This window comes from Pristiophorus japonicus, chromosome 2 (assembly GCF_044704955.1).
Source record: "Pristiophorus japonicus isolate sPriJap1 chromosome 2, sPriJap1.hap1, whole genome shotgun sequence".
NCBI lineage: Eukaryota > Metazoa > Chordata > Chondrichthyes > Pristiophoridae > Pristiophorus > Pristiophorus japonicus.
The window spans coordinates 208,254,274-208,279,493 of record NC_091978.1 but is presented as its reverse complement, the minus strand read 5'-3'; the positions used below and the strand labels follow the sequence as shown (position 1 = coordinate 208,279,493).

Below are 25,220 nucleotides of genomic sequence, written 5' to 3'. Positions count from 1 at the left end.
CTGGGAATGGAGGAGTTGAGGGCTGGTGCTTGGGATCTCTCGCATTCAGATGGTCCACACCATACCTGCCTTTCATTCATCACATTCACGGGCCACAGTGACCCTCTCTGCTTTGCCAGATTTTCCATGCTTCCCTCCCCCTTTGCTAATCTGCTGTAACCATTTACACCTCTTCTGGACCCATCTTTTATTTCTATACTTGACTCATTAGCACCTCATTCTGCCTTTCACCATTATTACTGTCCTCATTTAATCACTCCTGCTCTCCAGCCTATCACAGACCATTCCTTTTTGTTCTTAATTTGCACCACCCCACCAACTCCCTCATTTTCCCTGGCTCTGTACTTCCTTAAAAGCTGTTCATCTGATACATCTTCCAGTTCTGATGAAAAGTCATCAACCTAAAAGGTTAGCTCTGTTTTGCTCTCATAAGAACATAAGAAATAGGAGCAGGAGTAGGCCATACGGCCTCTCGAGCCTGCTCTGCCATTTAATACGATTATGGCTGATCCGATCATGGACTCAGGTCCACTTCCCTGCGTGTGCCCCATAACCCCTTATTCCCTTATCAGTTAATAAACTGTCTTATCTCGGTCTTAAATTTATTCAATGACCCAGCTTCCATAGCTCTCTGAGACAGCGAATTCCATAGATTTACAACCCTCGGAAGAAATTCTCCTCATCTCAGTTTTAAATGGGTGCCCTATTATCCTAAGATTATGCCCCCTAGTTCTAGTCTCCCCATCAGTGGAAACATCCTCTCTGCATCCACCTTGACAAGCCCCTTCATAATCTTATATATTTCAATATCACCCCTCATTCTTCTGAATTCCAATGAGTAGAGGCCCAACCAACTCAACCTTTCCTCATGTCAACCCCCTCATCCTCGAAATCAACCTAGTGAACCTTCTCTGAACTGTCTCCAAAGCAAGTATATCATTTCTTAAATATAGAAACCAAAACTGTACATGCTTTTAGGTGTGGCCTCACCAATATAGTGTATAACTGTAGCAAGACTTCCCTTCTTTTATACTCCATCCCCTTTGCAATAAAGGCCAAGATTCCTTAGCTTTCCTGATCCCTTGCTGTACTGCATACCAACCTTGTGTTTCATGTACCAGGACCCCCAGGTCCCGCTGTACTGCAGCACTTTGCAATTTTTCTCTATTTAGATAATAACTTGCTCTTCGATTTTTTTCTGCTAAAGTACATAACCTCACTTTCCAACATTATACTCCATCTGCCAAATTTTTGCCCACTCACTTAGCCTGTCGATGTCCTTTTGCAGATTTTTTGCGTCCTCTTCACACATTGCTGTTCCTCCCATCTTTGTATCGTCAGCAAACTTGGCTACGTTACACTTGGTCCCTTCATCCAAGTCGTTAATATAGATTGTAAATAGTTGGGGTCCCAGCACTGATCCCTGCGGCATCCCACTAATTACCGATTGCCAACCCATTTGTCCCGACTCTCTGTTTTCTGTTAGCCAATCCTCTGTCCATGCTAATATATTACCCCCCAACCCCATGAACTTTCATCTTGTGCAGTAACCTTTTATGTGGCACCTTGTCAAATGTCTTCTGGAACTCCAAATACACCACATCCACTGGTTCCCCTTTATCCACCCTGTTCGTTACATCCTCAAAAGAATTCCAGCAAATTTGTCAAACATCATTTCCCCTTCATAAATCCATGCTGACTCTGCCTGACTGAATTATGCTTTTCCAAATGTCCGACCACTGCTTCTTTAATAATGGACTCCAACATTTTCCCATCCACAGATGTCAGGCTAACTGGTCTGTCGTTTCCTGCTTTTTGTCTGCCTCCTTTTTAAAAAAAAATAGCGACGTTACATTTGCAGTTTTCTAATCTGCGGGGACCTCCCCGGAATCCAGGGAATTTTGGTAAATAACAACCAATGCATCCACTATCTCTGCCGCTACTTCTCTTAAGACCCTAGGATGCAAGCCGTCAGGTCCAGGGGATTTATCCGCCTTTAGTCCCATTATCTTATTAAGTACCACCTCCTTAGTGATTGTGATAGTGTTAAGTTCCTCCCCCCCCCACCCCGCCCCCCCCCACCCCCCACCCAATAGCTCATTGACTATCCACTGTTGGGATATTTTTAATGCCCTCTACCGTGAACACTGATACAAAATATTTGTTCAGAGTTTCTGCCATCTCCATGTTTCCCATCACTAATTCCCTGGTCTCATTCTCTAAGGGACCAACATTTACTTTACCCACTATTTTCCTTTTTGTATACCTGTAGAAACTCTTGCTCTCTATTTTTATATTTCGTGCTAGTTTACTTTCATAGTCTATCTTCCCTTTCTTAATCATTTTTTGTCATTCTTTGCTGACTCTTAAAAGTTTCCACGGATGCTGCCTGACCATCAGTATTTGCTGTTTTTATTTAATATACAGTATAACACAGCTCTACTGTCTTTCAGTAACACTCTTACTTCTTCAGAAAACTCCTTATATGCAATTCTATTTTCTCACATCAGCCATTGTTATGCCCCAAGCAGAATTGACAAACAAAATAGAAAAAAAAATCATCAATCCAGTGCTCCCCAAAAGGAAGCCACTCTTGAAGGAGCGCAGGTCAGGTACATTGATGTTTTTCAACCCGTGCTCCATTTAAGTACAGTTCCCTGATGGGAGCATGGGATTGATAAATTTGCCCTGTAGTGTTGAATCACAAGCAGATCTGTGCTGTGGAGACAGCCAAAACTCATTTTATACAGGAGTCTTGCAGCTAAAAGAGAGCGAGAAAGACGACTAGTCCCATCAGTCTTGGCTGGATTTAAACTCAAGAAAAGAAAGACTTACATTTATATAGCGCCTTTCACGACCACTGGACATCCCAAAGCACTTTTGGAGTCTAGTCACCGTTGTAATATGGGAATCGCAAGCTCCCACAAACAGCAATGTGATAACGACCAGATAATCTGTTTTTGTTCTGTTGATTGAGAGATAAATATTGGCTAGGACACCGGGGATAATTCCCCTGCTCTTCTTCGAAATAGTGCCATGGGATCTTTTACGTCTACCTGAAAGACGGCACCTCTGACAGTGCAGCACTCCCTCAGCACTGTACTGGAGTGTCAGCCTAGATATATGTGTTCAAGTCCTTTGGAATGGGACTTGAACCCACAACCTTCTGACTCAGAGGCGAGTGTGCTATCCACTGAGCCAAAGCTGACACTGTTGACAAAGTGTTGAAAGTGCAGTATGCTAACTCAATGTCCTACCCAGTTTTTACTTTTCCTACCAAAACACATACAAAACTTTTATTGAAGTATTCACAATTACAAACAGGCACGTTAATGATGATGAACTAGACTGTGATCCATAATGTTTTTAATTTTTTTCCTCCAAATTCCACTATGGAGAGGTTAGAGTGTTTGAGACACAAAGTGCACTGTCGAAAGTATCCTGATCACCCATCCTTCTTGTGAATCTTCGATAAGAACATAAGAAATAGGAGCAGGAGTAGGCCATTTGACCCCTCGAGCCTGTTCCGCCATTTAATAAGATCATGGCTGATCTGATTATGGACTCAGCTGCACTTCCCTACCCATTCTCCATAACCCTTTATTCCCTTATCGCTCAAAAATTTGTCTATCTCTGCCTTAAATGTATTCAATGACCCAGCCTTCACAGCTTTCTGGAGCAGAGAATTCCATAGATTTACAACCCTCAGAGAAGAAATTTCTCATCTCAGTTTTAAATGGGCGGCCCCTTATTCTGAGACTATGTCCCCTAGTTTTAGTTTCCCCTATGAGTGGAAATATCCTCTCTGCATCCACCTTGTCGAGCCCCCTCATTATCTTATGTTTCGATAAGATCATCTCATTCTCTGAACTCCAATGAGTATAGACCCAACCTACCTACATAAGTCAACTTAGATAGTGCTGGGACTAGATTCCTGGCGAATCAAATAACTAAGGCTGTAGAGAGAGCTTTAAACTGATTAGTGATGGAGGGGGGGTGGGGGAAAGAGAAAGAGAGGAGGATTCAGGTGAGCGAAAATGTAAAAAGTCAAAGAACAAGGAGAAGGCAATAGAGCAGTAGCACTGGGGGAATTGAAAGCCAGAGCGTGCCAGGAAGGGACAAAAAATATAAATGTTAAGGTGAATCAGAAAGTGGGGTCAAAGCAGGAAAAAATGGTAAAAAAACAAATTTAAAAGCTCTTTATCTGAATTTCGTAACAAAATAGATGAGTTAATGATGATTGCCTCCTTTTTTAAATAGGGGCATTATATTTGCGGTTTTCCAATCCGCTGCAACTTTCCCAGAACCCAGGGAATTTTGGTAGATTACAACCAATGCAGCCACCATCTCTGTAGCCACTTCTGTTAAGATTCTCGGATGTAAGCCATCAGGTCCAGGGGACTAGTCCCTTTATTTTACTGAGTACTACTTCTTTAGTGATAGTAATTGCATTGGCCTGGAAATCCCAGCCTCCCCGGGTCCGGACAGAGTTTCTACGGACCCAGGAAGGCATCAGAAAAGCCGGTTTTCAGTGCACAATGCGCATGCGCTGAAAACCGGCTTTTCCGATCTGTCAAGCTAGAAGCTTGACAGATCATCCGCATATCAGGAGCGAGGACATTTGTACGGGCAAGATTGCAGTATTTATCCATATCTTGCCCGGCAAATGTCCTCAAAATTCTTGCACCTGATAAAAACTTGTATAGGCGTAAAAGTTTACTATTTTTGTATGTTTTTAAATTCAAATTTTAAAACAGATTTTTAAAAACCCTGCCCATCACGTTACCTTTATTTTTAACCAGAATTAAAAAAAACTTTAAAAACTCAGGGGAAAAAAATTCTCATTTATTAACTTTAATTTCAATTAATTTTAATTATGTGGTGTGTTTTTATTTTTTATCTTTTATTAAATGTGTTCAGTGTGTTTTTTTCCCTCATTAATAGCAATGAGAACTCGTAGATATGGAGTTCTCATTGCTATTGAGAAAGCTGTGGCATACAGTACCTGATTGGCTGAGCTGACACATGTGACTGCACCTTCTGCGTGGGAACCGGGAGTTCGGGAACTCGCGGGAAGAGAAGACCTCCTTACTGGAATCACAGGCTCCCCCCGGACCACCAGGTAAATTTGTAGAAATGTTTCAGGTTGGCCTCCGACCGCAATTTCAGCCCCATTAAGTTCCTCCCTTCCTATAGCCCCTTGATTATCCATTATTGCGATGTTTTTAGTGTCTTCTACCTTGAAGACTGATACAAAATATTTGTTCAATGTCTCTGCCATTTCCCTGTGCCCCATTATAAATTCCCCAGTCTCATCCTCTCAGGGACCAACATTTATTTTAGCCACTCTTTTCCTTTTCATGTACACGTACAAACTCTTACCATCTGTTTTTATATTTCGTGCTAGTTTACTTTCATAATCTATCATCCCTCTCTTTATTTCATTCTTTGCTGGCTTTTAAAAGTTTCCCAATCCGCTGACCTCCCACTAGACTTGGCCATATTGTATGCCCTTATTTTCAATTTGATACCATCCCTTATTTCCTTAGAACATAAGAACATAAGAACTAGGAACAGGAGTAGGCCATCTAGTCCCTCGAGCCTGCTCCGCCATTCAACCAGATCATGGCTGATCTGGCCATGGACTCAGCTCCACTTACCTGCCCGCTCCCCATAACCCTTAATTCCCTTATTGGTTAAACATCTATCTATCTGTGATTTGAATAGATTCAATGAGCTAGCCTACACTGCTTCCTTGGGCAGAGAATTCCACAGATTCACAACCCTCTGGGAGAAGAAATTCCTTCTCAACTCGGTTTTAAATTGGCTCCCCTGTATTTTGAGGCTGTGCCCCCTAGTTCTAGTCTCCCTGACCAGTGGAAACAACTCTCTGCCTCTATCTTGTCTATCCCTTTCATTATCTTAAATGTTTCTATAAGATCACCCCTCATCCTTCTGAACTCCAACGAGTAAAGACCCAGTCTATTCAATCTATCATCATAAGGTAACCCCCTCATCTCCGGAATCAGCCTAGTGAATCGTCTCTGTACCCCCTCCAAAGCTAGTATATCCTTCCTTCAGTAAGGTGACCAAAACTGCACGCAGTACTCCAGGTGCGGCCTCACCAATACCCTATACAGTTGCAGCAGGACCTCCCTGCTTTTGTACTCCATCCTTCTCGCAATGAAGGCCAACATTCCATTCGCCTTCCTTATTACCTGCTGCACCTGCAAACTAACTTTTTGGGATTCATGCACAAGGACCCCCAGGTCCCTCTGCACCGCAGCATGTTGTAATTTCTCCCCATTCAAATAATATTCCCGTTTACCGTTTTTTTTCCCCCCAAGGTGGATGACCTCACACTTTCCAACATTGTATTCCATCTGCCAAACCTTAGCCCATTCGCTTAACCTATCTAAATCACTTTGCAGCCTCTCTGTGTCCTCTACACAACCCGCTTTCCCACTAATCTTTGTGTCATCTGCAAATTTTGTTACACTACACTCTGTCCCCTCTTCCAGGTCATCTATGTACATTGTAAACAGTTGTGGTCCCAGCACCGATCCCTGTGGCACACCACTAACCACCGATTTCCAACCCGAAAAGGACCCATTTATCCCGACTCTCTGCTTTCTGTTAGCCAGCCAATTCTCTATCCATGCTAATACATTTCCTCTGACTCCACGTACCTTTATCTTCTGCAGTAACCTTTTGTGTGGCACCTTATCGAATGCCTTTTGGAAATCTCAGCACACCACATCCATCGGTACACCTCTAACCACCATGCTCGTTATATCCTCAAAGAATTCCAGTAAATTAATTAAACATGATTTCCCCTTCATGAATCCATGTTGCGTCTGCTTGATTGCACTATTCCTATCTAGACGTCCCGCTATTTCTTCCTTAATGATAGCTTCAAGCATTTTCCCCACTACAGATGTTAAACTAGCCACGGATGGTTATTCCTTTTCTTAGTCTTTCTTCCTGATAGGGATATATTTTTGTTGCGAGTTGTGAAATATCTCCTTAAAGTTCTGCCACTGCTCATCAACCGTCCCACACTTTAATCTATTTTCCTAGTCCACTTTAGCCAACTCTGCCTTCATACCTTTGTAGTCTCCTTTATTTAAACTTAGGACACTGGTTTGAGATCCAACTTTCTCGCCCTTCAACTGAATTTGAAATTCAACCATGTTATGGTCACTCATTCCTAGAGGATCCTTTACTCGGAGATAGTTTATTAATCGTGTCTCATTACGCAGTATCAGATCTAAGATAGCCTGCTCCCTGGTTGGTTCCGCAACGTACTGTTTAAGGCAACTATCCCGGATACACTCTATGAACTCTTCCTCAAGGCTACCCTGGCCAATTTGCTTTGTCCAATCAATATGAAGGTTAAAATCGCCCATGATTACTGTTCCTTTTTTACAAGCCTCCATTACTTCTTGATTTATACTCCGTCTAACAGTGTAGCTACTGTTAAGGGGCATATAGACTACACCCACCAGCGACTTTTTCCCCTTAGTATTCTTTATCTCCACCCAAACTGATTCAACAAAAATTATCAAACCTAGAGACAGTAAACATTAAATTCTTAAAACTATCTGTTCTGAAGAATGAACAGAATGGCACAAAATTATATTACCTGTAGCTGACCAAAGCCAGCTGTAGTGAAAGGAGGCAGTGAACCAATTATTAATAAGGGAAAGGAATGAGAAAGGAATGTAGCCAATGGATAGACACAAATTTAGCTCTATTATTGTCATGAAAACCCAATACTTCCAGAAGCAGCTTGGGGTGGAAAATCATGATAAGTGTCCTATGTCTCTGAAACTCGAACCAATGTACATGGAAGTCCCATTATAGAACTATGAAGGTATTCTACCTAATGATTTTTACCAATCCTATAGTGAAGATGAATATAGAATATTTGCTTATATTTAACCAGATAATAATCCATTTTAAATTCCTTGAACTCAGGATGTACTCTGGCTCAACAAAAGCATTTTTTGAAAAGCTAGGCAGTTGCCAACTTCTCCCTCTCAAAGAGATTGTGTTGAAAAAAATTATTTACCAAGAATATACAGTAATGGTGTTTATATTTAAGGAAATATAATTCTTTGGGACTGGTAGAAGCCAGCCAGTCTAACCAATGACTTTCAGTGTCCTCATTTGAGTTTTTCATATATCGAGATTGGGCCTGAAGAAAGAACAAGCTTGCATTTTTATCTTGTGCAGTAACCTCTTATGTGGTACCTTATTGAATGCCTTCTGGAAATCCAAATACACCACATCCACTGGTTCCCCCTTATCCACCCTGCTCGTTACATCCTCAAAAAACTCCAGCAAATTTGTCAAACATGATTTCCCTTTCATAAAACCATGCTGACTCTGCTTGATTGAATCATGCTTTCCCAAATGTCCTTGTGTATGAAACACAAAACGTTAGTATGCACCTACAACCAGTAATCAGGAAGGCAAATGGAATGTTGGCCTTTATTGCAAGGGGGATAAAGTATAAAAGCAGAGAAGTCCTGCTACAACTGTACAGAGTATTGGTGAGGTCACACCTGGAGTACAGCGTACAGTTTTGGGTTCCTTATTTAAGGAAGGATATACTTGCATTGGAGGCAGTTCAGAGAAGGTTCACGAGGTTGATTTCTGAGATGAAGGAGTTGACTGATGAGTAAAGGTTGTGCCTATACTCACTGGAATTTAGAAGAATGAGGTGTGATATTGAGACGTACAAGATACTGAGGGGGCTTGACAAGGTAGATGCAGAGAGAGGATGTTTTCCCTCTGGGAACCTAGAACTAATGGGTCATAGTTTCAGAATAAGGGGTCACCCATTTAAAACTGGGAGGAGGAGGGATTTCTTCTCTGAGGGTTGTAAATCTGTGGCATTCTCTGCCCCAGAGAGCTGTGGAGGCTATGTCATAGAAAATATTTAAGGTGGAGATAGACAGATTTTTGAGCGATAAGGGAGTGAAGGGTTATGGGAAGCAGGCAGGGAAGTGGCTCTGAGCCCAAGATCAGTTCAGCTATGATCTTATTGAATGGCGGAGCAGGCTCGAGGGTCCAAATCGCCTAATCCTGCTCCTATTTCTTCTGTTCTGAAAATAGTTAATTGGCTGTGGTGTATTCAGGTCATCTTGAGGATATGAATGATACCATTCGTATCCTCAGATGATCTGAATACACCACAGCTAATGCAAGTATATCCTCCAATGCAAGTATATCCTTCCTTAAATAAGGAAACCAAAACTGTACGCTGTACTCCAGGTGTGACCTCACCAATACCCTGTAAAGTTGTAGCAGGGCTTCTCTGCTTTTATATTCTATCCCCTTTGCAATAAAGGCCAACATTCCATTTGCCTTCCTGATTACTGGTTGTATCTGCATACTAACGTTTTGTGTTTCATACACAAGGACATTTAGAAAAGCATGATTCAATCAGAGTCAGCATGGTTTTATGAAAGGGAAATCATGTTTGACAAATTTGCTGGAGTTCTTTGAGGATGTAACGAGCAGGGTAAATAAGGGGGAAACCAGTGGATGTGGTGTATTTGGATTTCCAGAAGGCATTCGATAAGGTGCCACATAAAAAAGGTTACTGCATAAGATAAAAGCTCACGGGATTGGGGGTAATATATTTGCATGGATAGAGGATTGGCTAACTAACAGAAAACAAAGAGTCGGGATAAATGAGTCATTTTCTGGTTAGCAAACAGTGAGTAGTGGGGTGCCACAGGGATCGGTGCTGGGTCCTCAACTATTTACAATCTATATTAATGACTTGGATGAAGGGACAGTGTAGCCAAATTTGCTGATAGTACAAAGATGGGTGGGGGAAAGCAAGTTGTGAGAAGGACACAAACAATCTGCAAAGGGATATAGACAGGCTAAGTGAGTGGGCAAAAATGTGGGAAAGTGTGAGGTTATCCACTTTGGCAAAAAAAAAAGCAAATTATTTTTTAAATGAAGAGAAATTGCAAAGTGCTACAATACAGAGGGACCTGGGGGTCCTTGTGTAAAAAAACAAGTTAGTAAGCAGGTACAGCTTGTAATCAGGAAGGCAAATGGAATGTTGGCCTTTATTGCAAGGGGGAGAGAGTATAAAAGCAGAGAAGTCCTGCTACAACTGTACAGGGTATTGGTGAGGTCACACCTGGAGTACTGCGTACAGTTTTGGTCTCCATATTTAGGGAAGGACATATTTGCATTAGAGGCTGTTCAGAGCAGGTTCACTAGGTCGATTCTGGAGATGAGGGGGTTGACTTATGATGATAGGTTGAGTAGGTTGGACCTATACAAATTGGAGTTCAGAAGAATGAGATGTGATCTTATTGAAACTTATAAGATAATGAGGGGGCTTGACAAAGTGGATGCAGAGAGGATATTTCCATTCATAGGGGAAACCAAAACTAGGGGACATAGCCTTAGAACAGGAGGCCGACCATTTAAAACTGAGGTGAGGAGAAATTTCTTCTGAGGGTTGTAAATCTATGGAATTCTCTGCCCCAGTGGGCTGTTGAGGTTGGGTCATTGAATATATTTTAAGGCGCAGATAGACAGATTTTTGAGCAATAAGCGAGTAAAGGGTTATGGGGAGCGGGCAGGGAAGTGGAGTTGAGTCCATAATCAGATCAGCCATGATCTTATTGAATGATGGAGTAGGCTCAAGGGGCCAAATGGCCTACTCCTGCTCCTATTTCCAATGCTCATGACCCCCAGCTCCCTGTGTACTGCAGCATTTTGTAATTTCTCTCCATTTAAATAATTTGCTTTTTTATTTTTTCTGCCAAAGTGGATTAACCTCACACTTTCACACATTATACTCCATCTGCCAAATGTTTGCCCACTCACTTTGCCTATCTATATCCCTTTGAAGATTTTTTGTGTCCTTCTCACAACTTGCTTTCCCACCCACCTTTGTATCATCAGCAAACTTGGCTACATTACACTCAGTCCCTTCATCCAAGTCATTAATATAGATTGTAAATAGTTGAGGCCTCAGCACTGATCTCTGTGGCACCCCACTAGTTACCATTTGCCAACCGGAAAATGACTCATTTATCCCGACTGTTAGCCAATCTGCTAACCATGCTATATTACCCCCAACCCCGTGAGCTTTTATCTTTTGGTCACACACATGTGGCCCATATCCCTTAAACTTTTGGTTAAGAGAAAGCCATCAATATCCGATTTAAAATTAACAAATGATCTAGCATCAATTGCCATTTGCTGGAGAGTGTGCCAAACTTCTACCACCCTTTCTGTGTAGAAGTGTTTCCTAATTTCACTCCCGAAAGGTCTAGCTCTAATTTTTAGACTATGCCACCTTGTCCTAAAATCCCCAACCTGTGGAAATAGTTTCTCTCCATCTACTCTATCTGTTCCCCTTAATATCTTGAAAACTTGGTTCAGATCACCTCTTAACCGTCTAAATTCTAAGGAATACAACCCTAATTTGAGTAATCTCTCCTCGTAACTTAACCCTTGATGTCCGGGTATAATTCTGCTGCACTCCCTGCAAGACCAAAATATCCTTCCCAAGGTGTGATGCCCAGAACAGCTCACAGTGTTCCAGGTGTGATCTAACCAGGGTTTTGTATAGCTGCAGCATAACTCTTACTCCCTTGTATTCTAGTCCTCTAGATATAAAGGCCAGCATCCCATTAACCTTTTTGATTCCTGTTGATGACATTTTAATGATCTATGTACCTGGATCCCGAAAGTCTCTTTAGACTGCCACTGTTTTTAGCCTTTAACCATTTAGAAAGTACCCTGGTTCTATCCTTTTTAGGTCCAAAGTGGATGGCCTCACATTTGCCTACATTGAAATCCATTTGCCACAGTTTTGCCTATTCACTTAATCTGTTGATATCCCTTTGTAATTTGATGCTTTCATCTGCAATGCCTACAATTCCACCTATTTTTGTGTCATCGGCAAAGTTGGATATGTGACTTTTTAATGCCATCACCTAAGTCGTTAATCAATACCGTGAAAAGGTGAGGCTCCAACAGATCATTGTGGGACACCACTCGCCACCTCCTGCCAATTTGAGTACCTACCCATTATCCCTACTGCCTGTTTACTGCCGCTCAGGCAATTTCCTAACCAGGCCAAAAATTTTCCCTCAATTCCGTGGGCTTCTACCTTAGTTAACAGTGCATTCCAGTTCTGGAGATGTAACAAACATATGAGCTCTCCAGTGATTTTGGAGACTACAAAGTAGTTTCGCAGTCTCCAGGCCCTTTTTCAATAGCAACAACTTACAGAAATTTGCACACTTCCTTGTAAAATGCTCCCCATCAAAATCACCAGACAACCTCAAGAAATTCTCCCTTTGAATCGTATGAGGAATCCCTTTAAGTGGAAGGCAAAGCCTTTTCAAATGGCTCTGGTCACTCACACATTTATTGATATGCATATCCACACACTTAAATAGAATTGAGGTAGAAGATCAGCCATGATCTTATTGAATGCCGGAGCAGTATCGAAGAACCAAATGGCCTACTCCAGCTCCTATTTCTTATGTTCTTATAAGAAATGAATGCAAGCGATTCCATTAATTTATGAACATACTTGCCCCTCATCACATCTTCAAGACCCACCTCATATTCTTGATCACCTTTGCATTCAGCTTCTGACCAGCCAACTATCCTTCTTGGTTCCTATACTAGCCAATATTTTCCTCTTGTCAGGTGCTTCTCTCTCCTCCAAAATCTGGGAACATTGTTCCTATCCGTAAAAGCCTGGTCTTATTCAGATACACTTGTGAGGCTTCAAAATTCAGTCTCTCAAGTTGCCCATTTACATCACTTTATGATGGCAAATTATGTATAACTTAGATAAGTGCAGTGTTATGTATTTGGGCAAGGCAAATGCTCAACATTCATACACCCTTCAGGGAAAGACATTAAAGGTGGAAATAGAAAGAGATTTGGGTATTCTAGTGCATACATCTTTAAAAAGGTGAGCAATGAGCAATGTAGTGAAGCGATAGCTAGAGAAAATAGGGTGGATGGGATATATCCATAGGACAATTGAGGACAAGACGAGGCATACTATTTTGTCTTTGTATAAAACTTGAGTCAGGTTGCACTTGGAGTACTGTGCCCAGTTTTGGTCTCCTCACTTGGTGGATTATATTGAGGCTTTCTAAAGGGTGCAGAGATGGGCCGCTGGACAAATTCTCAGTTTAAAGCATCTTAGTTATTAAGATAGGCTAAAAGAGTTGGGACTCTATACTTTAGAGAAGCGTAGACTTAGAGGTGATCTGATTGAGGTTTAGAAAATAACAAAGGGAATAGATCATGTTCCAGTTGACAGTTTATTTTAATTAAATAGGTTAGGAAGGACCAGGGGTCACAAATTTAAGTTATATACGGTTAGATTTCAGGAGGTGGTTCTTTTCCTAGAGAATATTGAGGACCTCTGGAACAGGCTGCCATCTCATATGGTGGATGCCGATTTGCTGAATTCCTTCAAGCGAGAGCTGGACCTGTAGGTACTGCAGGGAATTCAGGGCCAGAGTGATCTCCTGGACTAATTTTGATGAGGAATTTCCCAGATGTCCCTCCCCAAATTGGCCTTGGTTTTTTAAAATCTGTTTCTTTGCCTCTTGCAGGAGATCACATGGTTTTGGATAGGGTGGATATATAGTGATACGCAAGATATATGCCATAAAAAAAGAAAAACAAGGACTAGGGATTATTGCTAGAGGTATAGAGTTGAAAAGTAGGGAAGTTATGCTAAACCTATAATCGAACCTTGGTTAGACCACGAGTACTGCTTACAGTTCTGGTCGCCATATTATAAAAAGGATATAGAGGCACTGGAGAAGGTGCAGAGAAGATTTACAAGGATGATACCAGAAATGCAAATGTATACATATCAGGAAAGGATGAACAGGCTGGGTCTCTTTTTCTCTTGAAAAAAGGCTGAGGGGGTGACCTAGTAGAGGTCTTTAAAATTATGAAAGGTTTTGTTAGAGTGGATAGAGAGAGAATGTTTCCACTTGTGGGGAAGAGCATAACTAGAGACCATCAATATAAGATAGTTACCAAGAAATCCAATAAGGAATTCAGAAGAAACTTCTTTACCCAAAGACTGGTGAGAATGTGCAACTCTCTACCACAGGGAGTGGTTGAAGAGAATAGTATAGATGCATTTAAGGGAAGGCTAGATAAACATACGAGGGAGAAGGGAATAGAGGGTTATGCTGAAAAATTTAGATGAGAAAAGACAGGAGGGGGCTCGAATGGAGCATAAACGCAGACATGGGCTGAATGGCCTGTTTGTGCTACATATCCTATGTACGGTATCGCAATTGTGTGGGACAAGCTCGATGGACCAGACGGTCTTCACCTGTCCGTCATTGTTCACTTGACCTGCAGTGGTTAAATAAAGTGATTATACTCGCACTAATGAGCATGGGCAAATTTCTCCATCGTCATGAAACTGATGCACTCTCAAACTGTAATGGTAACGTGAGACAGATAATGGGTTATAGGGGTAGTTGGGACAGAAAATTTAAGAATTAAGAAAGGAACAACAAAGATAGGGTAAAATAATTAGTAAACTAATCAAACACAAACAACTATTCAAGCTGCAAAATTTAAAAAAACTAAAAAGAAAACAAAACAAGTACTTCATATAGCAGGCAATGATGCTTTCTATCACATTATACCTCTTGGGGATAACCCTGTAATAGTAATACAAGATAAAAAATTGGAAATACTGTAGAAACTCTGAAGCAAACTGGCTAAACAACTCAACTTTGATATTTGACACTTCTGGCACTTAAGAAAGCCACAGGATATTGTACCAGTAAGATATTATGAAACTACTTTTGTAAGTGTAAAAGTGCCACAGATGGCTTTCAATGCAAGAGAAATCACATCTGTAGTGGATTACAGGTGAACCTCTCTTATCCGGTACTCCTTTAACCGGCAACCTCCCTGGCCAGGGGTGGGGGGTGGGTGCATGCGCAGAACCAGAAAGTCAAAATGGAACAGAGTAAGTTTCTGTAGCAGGAGTTTATAGCAGGTTTCTTAACCCTACCTAGGGTAAGCTGATGTTGGATAGGTTGAGAACACCAGACAGGTAACAAAGCAGAGAATCAAGAGCAGCTTCTAACAAATTACCAGTAAATTGCTGTGCCGGATCATTCCGCAGCATTTCGGGCCCAGCTTCGGCGCCTCGGTCGGCCACCGCGCCTCGCTCCCTTTCCGTGCAGACCCGAGCGGGGGTGGGGGGGCAGCGGCGGTACCGAGGGCAGCGGGGAGGGGAGGAGCGGCTGGACTCAGTACATGGTGCACCGGCCCAACCCCACCCCAGAGGGAGCGCTGGAGAGGAGGAGGAGCACCCAGTCCCAGGTCAGCAGTACCCAGTAAGTCTGGTGGTCCTGTATTCATCAAGTTGAGTACATTCACCAGTTTAACCATCACCAGGCAGCAGCTGACTGTCGCTACTGTGTATTATTGTGCCCTGGAACTCTCAGCAATGGAAAGCAGTCTCACCTCATACAAAAACTGCCACTGGACTATAGGTCAGCGCTCCTGTCTGTTGGGGTTGTATGGAATCACAGGCAGATGCAGCCACAATGTGCAGCATGCTGTCAGGCGCTCAAACACAGTGAGGAAAGCAAATTAACCTCAGATCAATTTGTCACCTAACTGTTTCCAGGAGCGGCCGAGAAAACAAACTGCAGAATCCAATCAGTCTGAAAACCGATCAAAGAATGAACTGACAGGTTAAACTGTCCTTTCTGCTTCTGATCAGCTGTTTTCCCTTGAATCCTCGGAAATTACTTTATTTTAGTTTCATCTAAAGATAGAGGCAACTTTCCAAACTGATAGTGGGATTTTTAAGTTTGGGGTCTGGGGTCAGCGTGACCTCCCGTCGTTTGGCAAATCCTCTTATCCGGCACAGGCCAGGTCCCGAGAGTTCCGGATAAGAGAGGTTCAATCTGGACTAGTTGTGTAATGGTCTATTATATGGGGGTCTTTGAAAAGATTCGCAAACATGTCATACAATGCTGGCCATTAAATGGTAACTACAGTTAGAAATAGGTTTTTAATAGTCACTGCAGTTAAATCTACTGCCAATATATTTTTCACTACTTTGGAACAGAACACCTATATAACAAAGCAAAGTGAAAGATTTAATAGCATTTAAGTTTACTTGTCAGTCAGAAACCTAACATTAAAAATGATCACAGAATGACATTTATTAAACGTTAAAACCAAATAGTCTAAGTTACAACTAGAAATTTCCTTCTGTAATAATGAATGAAAATGATTCAACTTTGGCAGCAAAGTTTAGGTGGTTTACTAACGAGTAAACATGCATCCCAAATTCTCATCACCTTGTTATCAATTAATAGCTCTTGAGCATCTTTCAGAGGATGGATTAGTTCAGATATAAAAACAACTTATATTTATACAGTGCCGTTAACATAATAAAACGACCCACGGCATTTCACAGAAGTGTTATATTTAAAAAAAATTGAGAGCGCCATAAGGGGATGTTAGGGCAGATGATCAAAATCTTGGTCGAAGAGGTCGGCTTTAAGGAGAGTCTTAAAGAGAAGTTCAGGGGCGCGAGATTTACGGAGGAAATTCCAGAACTTAGGACCTAGGCAGCTGAAGAAACGACCGCCAATGGTGGAGCATTTAAAATCGAGGATGTTCAAAAAGTCAAGAATAGGTGGAGCGGAGAGATCTAGGGGGATTATGGGGCTGGAGGAGATTACATCGATAGAGGGGTGAGGCCATGGAGGAATTTGAAAACAAGGATGAGAATTTTAAAGTCGAGGCATTGATTAACTGGGAGCAATTTAGGTCAGCAACTACAGGGGAGATGGGAGAGCAGGACGATGCGAGTTAGCACACAGGCGGCAAAGTTTATGGAGTGTAGAACTAGGGAGGCTGGAGGCAATAAAGGCATGGATGGAGGGTTTCAGCAGCAGATAAGTTGAGGTAAGGGCAGAGACAGGCAACATTCCAAAAGGTGGAAATGGGCAGGCTTAATTGTAGAATGGATATGAAGCTTAATTTGTGAACAAATATGACACCAAGGTTGTGAACAGACTTGCTCGGCCTTAGACAGTTGCCAGGGAGAGAAATCAAATCAGTGAAAAGGATATGGTGTTTGTGGCGTGAACCGAATACAATGGCTTCGGTCTTCTCAATACTTAATTGGAGAAAATTTCTGGTCATCCAGTACTGGATGTTGGACAAGCAGTCTGATAGCATAGAGATGGTGGAGGATCGAAGAGAGATGGAGGAGAGGTAGAGCTGTGTATCATCAGCTTCCATGTGAAAGCCACCTTGTGTTGCCGGATGATGTCACTGAAGGGCAACATGTAGATGAGAAATAGGAGGGGGCCAAGGATAGATTCTTGGGGGACATCAGAGACGACAGTGTGGGATCGGGAAGAGAAACCATTGCAGGTGATTGCATGTTATGGTTGGAATGATAGGAATTAAACCAGGCGAGTGCAGTCCCATCCAGCTTGACGACAGTGCAGAGGTGTTGGAACAGAATTTTGTGTCAACCATGTCAAAGGCTGCAAACAGATCCAGAAGCGCGAGATGGGATAGATTACCTTTGTCGCCGTCAATTAGAATATCATTTGTGACCTTGGCAAGTGCAGTTTCAGTACTGTGGCAGGGGTGGAAGCCTGATTGGAGGGAAAGTTCTGGGAAAGATGGGTACGGATTTGGGAGGTGACAACACGTTCAAGAACTTTGGAGAGGAAAGTGAGGTTGGAGATGGGGCGACAGTTTGCAAGGATGGAGGGGTTGAGGGCTGTTTTTTTTTGAGGAGAAGGGTGATGATGACAGATTTGAAGGAAAGGGGGACAATACAGGAGAGAGAACCTTTAACAGTATCCACTAACATGGGAGCCAGGAAGGAAATTTGAGTGGTCAGTAATTTAGTAGGAATCGGGTCGAGAGAGCTGGAGGTCATCTCATTGACATGATGAGCTTTGAAAGGGTAAATGGAGAGATAGGAGAGAATTTAGGGTTAGGGCAGGGGGAAAACAGAGAGGAAATAAGGTCCGGTGAGCTAGGGGTAGGGAGGGAATTGAAAGCAGAAGCAGTTGAAAGGGTGTTGTCCATCATTTTAACAAAAAAGTCAATTAACTCCTCACATTTATTGCTGAAGGTGCATGAGGAGGAAACGGTATGGGAGGGTGGTTTAAGAAGACAGTTAGTGGTGGAGAAGAAAAACCTGGTGTTATTTTTCTCATACTGGATGATCTTAGAATGGTGGCCGGTTTTAGTGATTGAGAACAGGATCATGTAGTGCTTTATATGATCTAGCCAAATCTAGTGATGAATGATTAGGCCAGTTGTCCACTAAAGCCGTTTAAGTCTGCATCTCTTGGGCTTAAAGGAACGATGAGGAGTATACCAGGAGGAATGACAAGGGTGAGAGAGTGTAAAGATTTTAGTGGGGACAAGGGCACAAAAGGTGCTGTAGAGAGTGTGATGTATTAAGTCAGCAGGTGCAGAGATGTCATGAAGAATTGTAGGCCAACGGCTAGGTAGTTGGGAATTAGAAAGTGCAGTGGTAAGGGACTTGAGGGAGAGTTTGTTCCAGGGGCGGATATGAAAAGAAGTGGGAAGAGGAATATATGTAGAGAGTGATATAAGGAAATGGTCGGAGATTGCCTTATTGGTGATAGTTACGGGGGGGGGGGGGGAATAGAGAGGCCACGTGAGATGATAAGATCGATGGGGGTGGTCATATATATGGGTGGAGGGAGTTGACATGGAGAGATTAAGTGAGAAAAGGTGAGCAGTGAACTTAGAGGAGAGGAAGCAAGATGAGTTGAGCTGGAGGTTGAATTCACCGAGACTGAGAAGTCGCTTGGTGCAGGGGCAAAGCAGAGAAGATATCTGAGAGAAAAGTTTACGCCTTAGGAGTGAAGCTAAAATAATCTGCAAAGCCAAGGAAACTACACTTCTAGAACAGGCATTTTTTTTTTTACCTCAGATTAACTTACAATCAAATCCAGATATATGAAAATATTAGATAGTCAAACTGTAACTTCAGTCATAATTTTGAATAGAATTGGCAATATCACAACTTGCTGGTTAGAAGACAATTTTGACTGTTCCACTGAATTTCTTACTGACAAGTACACCTATAAATGCTTTCCTAAAAATCTAAATTTTCAGTATTACAATAGTGGTTTTGCAAAGCTGTGTGTTAAAATCAAATGTAGAAAAACTTTCTAAATCCGACTAACAATCAGATATATCTGGATTAAGGTAGCAACTGATCACGCACCAAATTACAACTGTTTCAGTAGGATGATATTTTGCTACCACTGTATTATAAAGTCCACAGAAGTTTTTTTTGCAAATTATCTAACACACACTGACCAAGATAGGATACACATCCATACAATTAGCTTTTTCGTTTCCAATAGATGAAATCTTATTTCAGGAATAAATTAAGAATGCAAATACAATCCACAACCATTGTGTCATGTAAATAAATTGACGATTATGGTTTATTGAACTTATGATGTTTTAAACTTTAACTGGTTTGGTGAGGTGCTTGAAGATTAACTGCCTAGCAAAATGGAAACTATAAAAATTACAACTGAAATTAATTGGGAGATAACAGGATGATTCTAAACAGAACAGCGGAGTGCAACTGTGACAAAAATGTGTGCTTTAAGACTTAAAAACACAAAAATAAATCATGTTTTAAATGTATATCCTTTGGGTCTATTTTTTCAATAATACTTACCCTGATAATTTGATAGTGGTTGATGGAGGACTAGATCCAGTTGATATTGTGGAATTTATACTATTCTTCTTTGTAGACAGATCAAGTACTCCATCTGCTAACAGACAAAGTTTGGTTCAATATTTTCTTTTAAAAAAAGCCTTCAAAGCAATTGACCTTCAGGAATGATAAAAGTAACATTTTGCTTTTCACCAAATAACAAAAAACTCAGTGCCCTGAGCTCAGAACTTCTGATAAAATGCCAGTTATAGATCCAAAATGCCATAACCTGTCTTTTCTCTTTACAGATGCTGACTGACCCATGTATTTTCAGAATGTTGTGTTTTATTTCAAAATTTTTAGACTTTGCAGTGGTTCTTATTTATATTTTAATAACTAAAGCTGAGGATGCATTAAAATCAATAGATGGGAACCTAATAAATCATCAGCAACCTAAGGATCTTGCACATGTACAACCAGCCTGGGTAAAGAGGGAGCTAAACAACACTTGGCTTTAACCCTTTACCTGGCAAAGAGAAAGGGACTTATCTCCTACCCGGTGACCTCTTACTAAAGCAGAGAAAAGGAAGGGAGAACTACTAATTTGCTACCTCCAAAACATTTAACAGGCCAATAGAAAACCTAAAATGCAGAATGGGAGGACCATGCAGGTACAAGTCATGAACCATGCACCTCTGACCAAAGACGATTTTCCTTCACATACAGAAGAACCTACCACTAGGCTCCTGATCCCAAGGCAACTTCATAGGGGCCGGTCATTCCACCTCAAATATAATAAGCCAAATTGTTCACAATATGGTTGACAAAGTAATATGCCTGACATGAAAGTAACATGCCTGAATGTCAGAAAGCCTAATCACCCAATTAAGTGGAAAGAAATCCCAACCTATCTTAAAGAAAAATTAAGTAGATATTCCATGTTCTTGGTTAGGGAGAGTGAACACTATAAAAGATGAATATATTCCCAAATTATCTACCTGTGCATAGTAGTGTTGCTACCTTGCAAAGCAAGTGTGGTTCCCAAAAGTGTTTAACAACTTCTACTTCCCAAGAACTCCCACAGTAGCTATTGAAAAATGCAGCTACAGGGGAGCACTGCTGAAGGTGTTCCTCCTCCAAATTCTTTGGCTGGGAATGGAGATAAGCATTGCCCGACTAATCCCACTGCATACCCTTTTTCTTCCTAGATCGAGAAAAAGCAGCTCGAACCTGGAAATACCCAAAAGTATCAATAATCCTAGCACCTTGGAGGGAAGCATGCACTAATGCCATGCCTCCAGAATTGCTCAGTTGCAATTTTCTCAGGCTTTACCCTACAAGCAGCTTCAATGCGTGACAAGAAGGAATCACCAAAATAAATTGCTCAACAATAACAAATCATGTTTTTCCAGCAAGTGACTGATAATTTCATAACCTGAACAGAATTTCTACTGCTATGCCCAGATGCATCACCATTTCTGGAGTGCTAGCTGTTGCTACCAGTAACTGACTCTCCCTGCAAATATCTCTCTTACTTCTACTGTCCTCTTTGTCATTACATGAAAGCCTATATAAATCCTAGAAACGTGATTTGGTCCATCCATTCCCAGGGGTGCAACAGAGGGAGGCACCGAGACAGACCTTCAAAATCTCCATCTACTCAGAGGACCAGCTCAAATCTCTTGACTGCTCACGCCTTGTTCATAAACTCCATAAAAATTAATTTATCTCAGTCAGACGAACGCTAGTCACCCTCACCTTCAGCCTTTTCGGGCAAAGGTTTTAAAAGCTACCAGAGCCAATAATGATTTAACCACCGACACTGCACCTAACCCGATGCATAATCAATCTACTGCCATCACTTGCAGGCTCACCACTTCAAGCAATGAACAAGTGCATCTCTCAGCTCTGGTACAATGACATCCCACAAAGGTGTGACATTTGCCACGGTAAAGCAAATAATTCACTGACTGCACCTGAAATTAGGAAAACACCGGTATGGCTATCAAGTCCGCATGTCAAATCCGTTGATGTCCAGCTGAATTCTATTATGACAAGTATCACCGGTACGCTTTTATCGACACCAACACCGTGGTTGCCCGTGCATCGCACCACCACACCTACGTCACGAATATGCAGTCTCCAACAGCTACAAACCAGCAAAGACATGCCGATCCAGGCCGACTTGAACAACCCACCACCAACCCATCTCAAATCTAGAAGGCCATTTTGGACCGTCACCGAAGCCCTTCAACGATCTCCCCTCAGCCACAAACTTCATTCCCTGGCCACTGAGTCCATCCCTCTCCCTAGCTTCTATCGGAGGCTAAACTAGACAGTTCACAACCTAGGCGTCGTATTTGACCCCGAAATGAACATCCGGCCACATATCCGTGGCATAACTAAAACCGCCTATGTCCATCTCTAATATTGCCCGCCTCTGCCCCCACCTCAGCTCACCAGCTGCTGAAACCCTCACCCATGCCTTTGTTACCTCTAGACTTGACGACTCCAACCCTGGCTGGCCTCCCACATTCTACCCTATGTAAACTGGAGGTCATCCAAAACTCAGCAGCCCGAGTCCCGATCACCCATCACGTTTGTGCTTGCTGACCTACATTGGCTCGATTTCAAAATTCTCATCCTTGTTTGCAAATCCTTCCATGGCCTCGCCCCCTCCCCATCTCTGTAATCTCTGAGCCTCACAACCCCACAAGATGTCTGCATTCCTCAAATTCTGCCCTCTTGAGCATCCGATTATAACTGCTCAACCATCGGTAGCCATGCCTTCAGCTGCTTGGCCCCAAGCTCTGGAACTCCTTCCCTAAACCTCTCCATCTCTCTTTCCTCCTTTAAGATGCTCCTTAAAAGCTAGCTCTTTGACCAAGTCTGCCATAATTTCTTCTTATGTGGCTCAGTGTCAAATTTATCAGTTTTATCTTCCAACACTGCTGTGAACCGTCTTGGGATGTTTGACTACATTAAAGGCGCTTTTTAAAATAAAAGTTGTTATTGTTGATGACCAATGGCGAAATGCTTGGAAGAACTGCGACATGCGGAATGGATTCCTTATAGAGGACCCTACTGAAGGGTCAAACCTTCCTCGCAAACAGTGGATAACCATCAACCGTCTTAGAACTGGTCAGGGTAGAAGCTGCCACTTTCTTCATAGGTGGGAGATTAAAGCAAACCCATCATGCGATTGTGGAGCTCCGAATCAGACCCTGGAGCACATCATTGAGCACTGCCCTCAGAAGAAATTTGCAGGCAGCCTACAAGATATCCACGCTGTTACACCGGAAGCTTTGGCCTGGATATCCAACTTCAATATTGACATTTGATTTACTTTGCTACTACCATACGAAAGACGACGACCAGGAGGTAATAGGCTCCTTCCTACAGGGCCACTCCCCATATAATTGTAAGATCCATGGCTAAAGCGATCTCTAGCCGGATCCTTGAAGCAACAGATTCCAGAAACCAGAGCCCTGTGCCCCACATAAACAAAGTACCACCCAACCCAGCAAACAAGATCCCTCACTTTCCCTTTACTTTCTTCTGTGTAACCAGAGCTTCCTGATCAGGAATTAACCTGCCAATTAGTAACTCAGACCAAGTGTGACAAACTATGCTACTGTATAGTGTTCACAATGTATGTACCTGCAAGTACTGTGTGGTTACATTCCAGTCAGAAAAATGGGAGTTACGTTGCATTCCACAATGACCCAAGTGTTTAAATCCTGTACCGTACAACTGAAAAAAGGTTGAGATGGAAGGGGGGAAAAAAAATGAAGACGCAATGGTTGACATTGTAGCTGTTCAAGTAACTATTTTTCTGAGGGTACTTTGATGACCAATACTTCAGCCAATACGCTAAATTAATTATTCAGACAATGAGAAACCATGACCTTTTCTACAACATGCAATTTTTTTTATTCGTTCCGGGATGTGGGTGTCGCTGGCAAGGCTAGCATTTATTGTCCATCCCTAATTGTCCTTAGAAAGTGGCGGTGAACTGCCTTCTTGAACCGCTGCAGTCCTTGTGGTGAAAGTACTCCTACAGTGCTGTTAGGGAGGGAGTTCCAGAATTTTGACTCAGCGACGATGAACGAACGGCGATATATTTCCAAGTCAGGATGGTGTGTAACTTGGAGGGGAACTTGCAGGTGATGCTGCTCCCATACGCCTGCTGCCCATGTCCTTCTAGGTGGTAGAGTTGCGGGTTTGGGAGATGCTGCCGAAGAAGCCGTGGCGAATTGCTGAAGTGCACCTTATAAATACACACTGCAGATACGGTGTGCCGGTGGTGGAGGGAGTGAATGTTGAAGGTGGTGGATGGGGTGCCAATCAAGTGGGCTGCTTTGTCCTGGATGGTGTCGAGCTTGAGTGTTGTTGGAGCTGCACACATCCAGGCAAGGGGAGAGTAATTCCATCACACTCCTGACTTGTGCCTTGTAGATGGTGGAATGGCTTTCGGAAATCAGGTGGTGAGACACGCGCCGCAGAATACCCAACCTCTGATCCGCTCTTGTTGCCACAGTATTCATGTGGTTGGTCCAGTTAAGTTTCTGGTCAATGGTGACCCCCAAGGTTGTTAATGGTTGGGGATTTGGCGAAGATAATATCGTTGAATATCAAAGAAAGGTGGTTAGACTCTCGCTTGTTGGAGATGGTCATTGCCTGGCACTTGCCACTTATCAGCCCAAGCCTGAATGTCGTCCAGGTCTTGCTGCATGTGGGCATGGACTGCTTCATTTTCTGAGGAGTTGCGAATGGAACTGAACACTGCAATCATCAGCAAATATCCCCACCTCTGACCTTGTGATGGAGGGAAGGTCACTGATGAAGCAGCTGAGATAGTTGGGCCAAGGACATTGCCTTGAGGAACCCCTGCAGTAATGTCCTGGGACTGGGATGATTGACCACCAACAACCACATTCCTTTGTGCTAGGTATGACTCCAGCCAGTGGAGAGCGTTCCCCAATTCGCATTGACTTCAATTTTACTAGGGCTCCTTGATGCCACACTTGGTCAAATGTTGAATACATGACATGCCATACACATGTATTTTAATTAAGGAGACATATGTTGAATTTAATTTCCACAAATTTTACTTTTAGGGATCAGAACTACACACAAACTACAATATAATCAAGCTATTTGATACAATGAAGTTTGATACATCAATACTCCATTTTTTCTGACTGGAATATAAATCAAAAATGTTGCCTGCATCTTCAGTGTTATGTCTAAAAATAGATTGACTCTGCAGTAACATAAATCTGACAACTTGTATCTCAATAAAAATCAACTGCGATTATTCCAGTTACATCCCTAGATTGCCAACACGTGTTGTAATGTGCAGTATAAATTACCAGCCTCAGGCCTATAATCACACCTCAACTCCTGGTATACATAGCAGGGCTTCGACCAAGGAGGACACCAGGGCACAAAATAAGCA

The 25,220-nt window shown here is 42.3% G+C and overlaps 1 protein-coding gene across 14 annotated transcripts in view; it reads right to left on the bottom strand.

The window, feature by feature from the left end:
• lcorl (ligand dependent nuclear receptor corepressor-like) overlaps positions 1-25,220 on the bottom strand; it is a 212,108-nt gene that overhangs the window by 58,958 nt on the left and 127,930 nt on the right. For 10 of the 14 annotated variants that reach the window (XM_070870757.1, XM_070870769.1, XM_070870773.1 and 7 more), the window contains one exon: positions 19,781-19,877. The exons of 2 other annotated variants lie outside the window; for them this stretch is intronic. In XM_070870757.1, coding sequence (XP_070726858.1) covers positions 19,781-19,877 — 97 coding nt within the window. Of the gene's footprint in view, positions 1-19,780; positions 19,878-25,220 lie in introns of those variants that run through there. 2 more of the 14 variants (XM_070870758.1, XM_070870762.1) reach the window with 2 other exon arrangements.